Here is a 2,488-nt window from a genome sequence, read left to right as displayed (position 1 = left end):
GGTTTGGGGGTGGGATGGCAGGGGTAGGGGAACAGTTGGGCTGGGGGAGCTTCAAGGGCTCTTCCAGCCCAAACCATTCTGGGATTCTGTGATTTCCAACTACAGAAAGCTTTTTGATCTAGCAGAGAAAGAGCTAAGAGTCAGCAGCGGGGAACAAAAACTGGATAAACTCAAAGAAATAGGGTGCACATCCTTAACAGTGCAGGTAAATCAAGCCTGGGAACAACCCAGCAGGGCCCATCAGCGGAAGGCATGACTGCTTCAGCATTTAACCCTTCGGCCTGTATTCAGCCCGGGTTGCTGGGCGTTGCCATGCTGCTCTGCTCGCTCTCCTCTGATTTATTTGTTGCAGAGTTCAGAGGGCTCTTTCTCCAAGGGTGCACGCTCTTTGCTCAAAAATATATTTAAAATACTTCTGTGTCCAGATCTCCGAGCTCTCCCACTGATTGCAACGGTAGGGCTTTATTCTTCATGCTTTTATTGCCACGAGAAGCTCACGCAGGGAGACCTCGGCCCCGAACAGGGCATTCTGGATATTATGATACAAGCAAAAGCCGTCTAATCCCAGGAGCACGTACCCTGCTTAACACTTATTCCTTTCCTTCCTAACAATACCAACAGCAAGCAATCAGCCCAACCCTTAGAAGCAATTAGTCTAATGATAACAAGCATTTGGAAGAGTTTAGATGCAATTATGACACCAGCCTAACGGGTCTCTTGCTGCAAAGCGTCTTCAAAATGCAAGCAGGTTTTAATTTTATTTATTTTATTGTTAATTTTATTAATTTCTTTTTAAGGACCCTTAACGCAATGATCAATGCAAAGCAAGCCCTGCTACAGACACGTGCACAACTCGTCTCTGACGTTTCTTTGCTCCCTTGATGCAATGAGGTGGTCTCCTCTCTTTGATTACAATGAGCAGCTTTAGATAACAAATATTTCTCCAGGTCTTAAAAGGTTTTATTCTAGCAAGGACCGGGTGAGGACCTGGTGCCACATCTGTCTGTAGGTAATGGAAGGAGCCCGGCTCCGGAGGGAAAGGTGCTTCACATCAATCTCTAGGTTAGTTTTTAAGAAGTGCCCAAAAGCTGTCAAGCCTTGATAGCGACACTTACCAATGATCATGTTGGCCAAGGATGCCGTGAGGGAAAACTGTCTCTCCAGGAACTTCCCCATGAACGTTGCTAAACCAGCAACCATGGCAGAGAGGTTGACCTGAGCCAACACCACCAGCAGGTAGACGGGATGACGCAGGTTCCTCAGCAGGACCAGAGGAAAAACTGAAAGGAAAAGGGAAAACCTATTGCATATGAAAGAGGCATTTGGCAAAACATCAATCTATAAAAAGTGGCAAAACCTTGAATTTTCCTACATTTTTTGTGCAGAATTAATGCTTTGGGGGTGGTGAGCTCTTCTGAACATTTCATTTACAAAAGGGCAGGATGCGTGCCTTCAGGGTTTATCACTTCAGGGCTGGATTGCGTGACCATTTGGATATTGAAAAGTCAGGATGGAGCATCAGGACATTGCAAAAATTAAACACCTGAAAACTGCAAAACAGGGTGGGAGAGGGAAGCGACGATCCCTCATCCCACCTGCCTTGGAACCAGCCATGGGACAGATGAATCAATGGCAGAAGTTAGATGTTGCAAAAAATGAAGCAAAGAAGTAGGGTGTTCAGTACGTCCAGCCTCAAAGTGAATGCCAGAAGAGAGCAGCTCCTCTCTGGACATGTCCCAGCCCTGCAGAGCTCACCTCTGGATCTGTTAATCCTTTTGATTTGCTGCTAAGGTTGGTCACACTGAATTTGTGCTGAAGCCCATGCAGCTGAGACTGGGAGCTGCTCTAAACACATGTGCACGCAGGCAGCATATAAAGGGTCTGTGCCCATGCACAGGGAACTGTTCGAGGCATCAGCATCAACAGAAGACAATGGGATGGGATGGGATGGGATGGGATGGGATGGGATGGGATGGGATAGAATAGAATAGAATAGAATAGAATAGAATAGAATAGAATAGAATAGAATAGAATAGAATGTTTTCAGGTGGAGGGGACCTACAAGGATCATCTAGTTCCATTGCCTGACCACTTCAGGGCTGACCAAAAGTTAAAGCATGTTGTTAAGGGCATTGTCCAAATGCCTCTTAAACACTGACAGCCTTGGGGCATTAACCACCTCTACAGGAAGCCTGTTCCAGGGTTTGACCACCCTCTCGGTAAAGAAATGCTTCCTAAGTAAAGTCTAAACAAAGCGCCTTGACCCGAGAAAATTGGTATCTCACATCAACACTTGGGTGATGTGCTCAAGCAACCCTGAACATCTGCTAATGCCCTTGTTGCCAAGGCGGCCAGCGGCATCCTGGGGCACATTAAGAGAAGCGTGGCCAGCAGGGCAAGGGAGGCTCTCCTCCCCCTCTGCTCTGCCCTGGGGAAACCCCACCTGGAGCACTGCATCCAGTTCTGGGCTCCCCAGTTCAAGAAAGAT

The 2,488-nt window shown here is 47.2% G+C and overlaps 1 protein-coding gene across 1 annotated transcript in view; it reads right to left on the bottom strand.

Annotated features, from left to right (window-relative positions):
* Positions 1 to 2,488, bottom strand: part of SLCO2B1 (solute carrier organic anion transporter family member 2B1) — a 54,065-nt gene that overhangs the window by 11,885 nt on the left and 39,692 nt on the right. The window contains exon 8 of the mRNA XM_009639076.2: positions 1,116 to 1,280. Within this exon, the coding sequence (XP_009637371.1) occupies positions 1,116 to 1,280 (165 nt within the window). The remainder of the gene's footprint in view (positions 1 to 1,115; positions 1,281 to 2,488) is intronic.

This window comes from Egretta garzetta, unplaced genomic scaffold (assembly GCF_000687185.1).
Source record: "Egretta garzetta isolate BGI_Z169 unplaced genomic scaffold, ASM68718v1 scaffold1030, whole genome shotgun sequence".
NCBI classification, from domain to species: domain Eukaryota; kingdom Metazoa; phylum Chordata; class Aves; order Pelecaniformes; family Ardeidae; genus Egretta; species Egretta garzetta.
The sequence above is the reverse complement of the archived record's forward strand: the minus strand, read 5'-3'. Positions and strand labels throughout refer to the sequence as shown.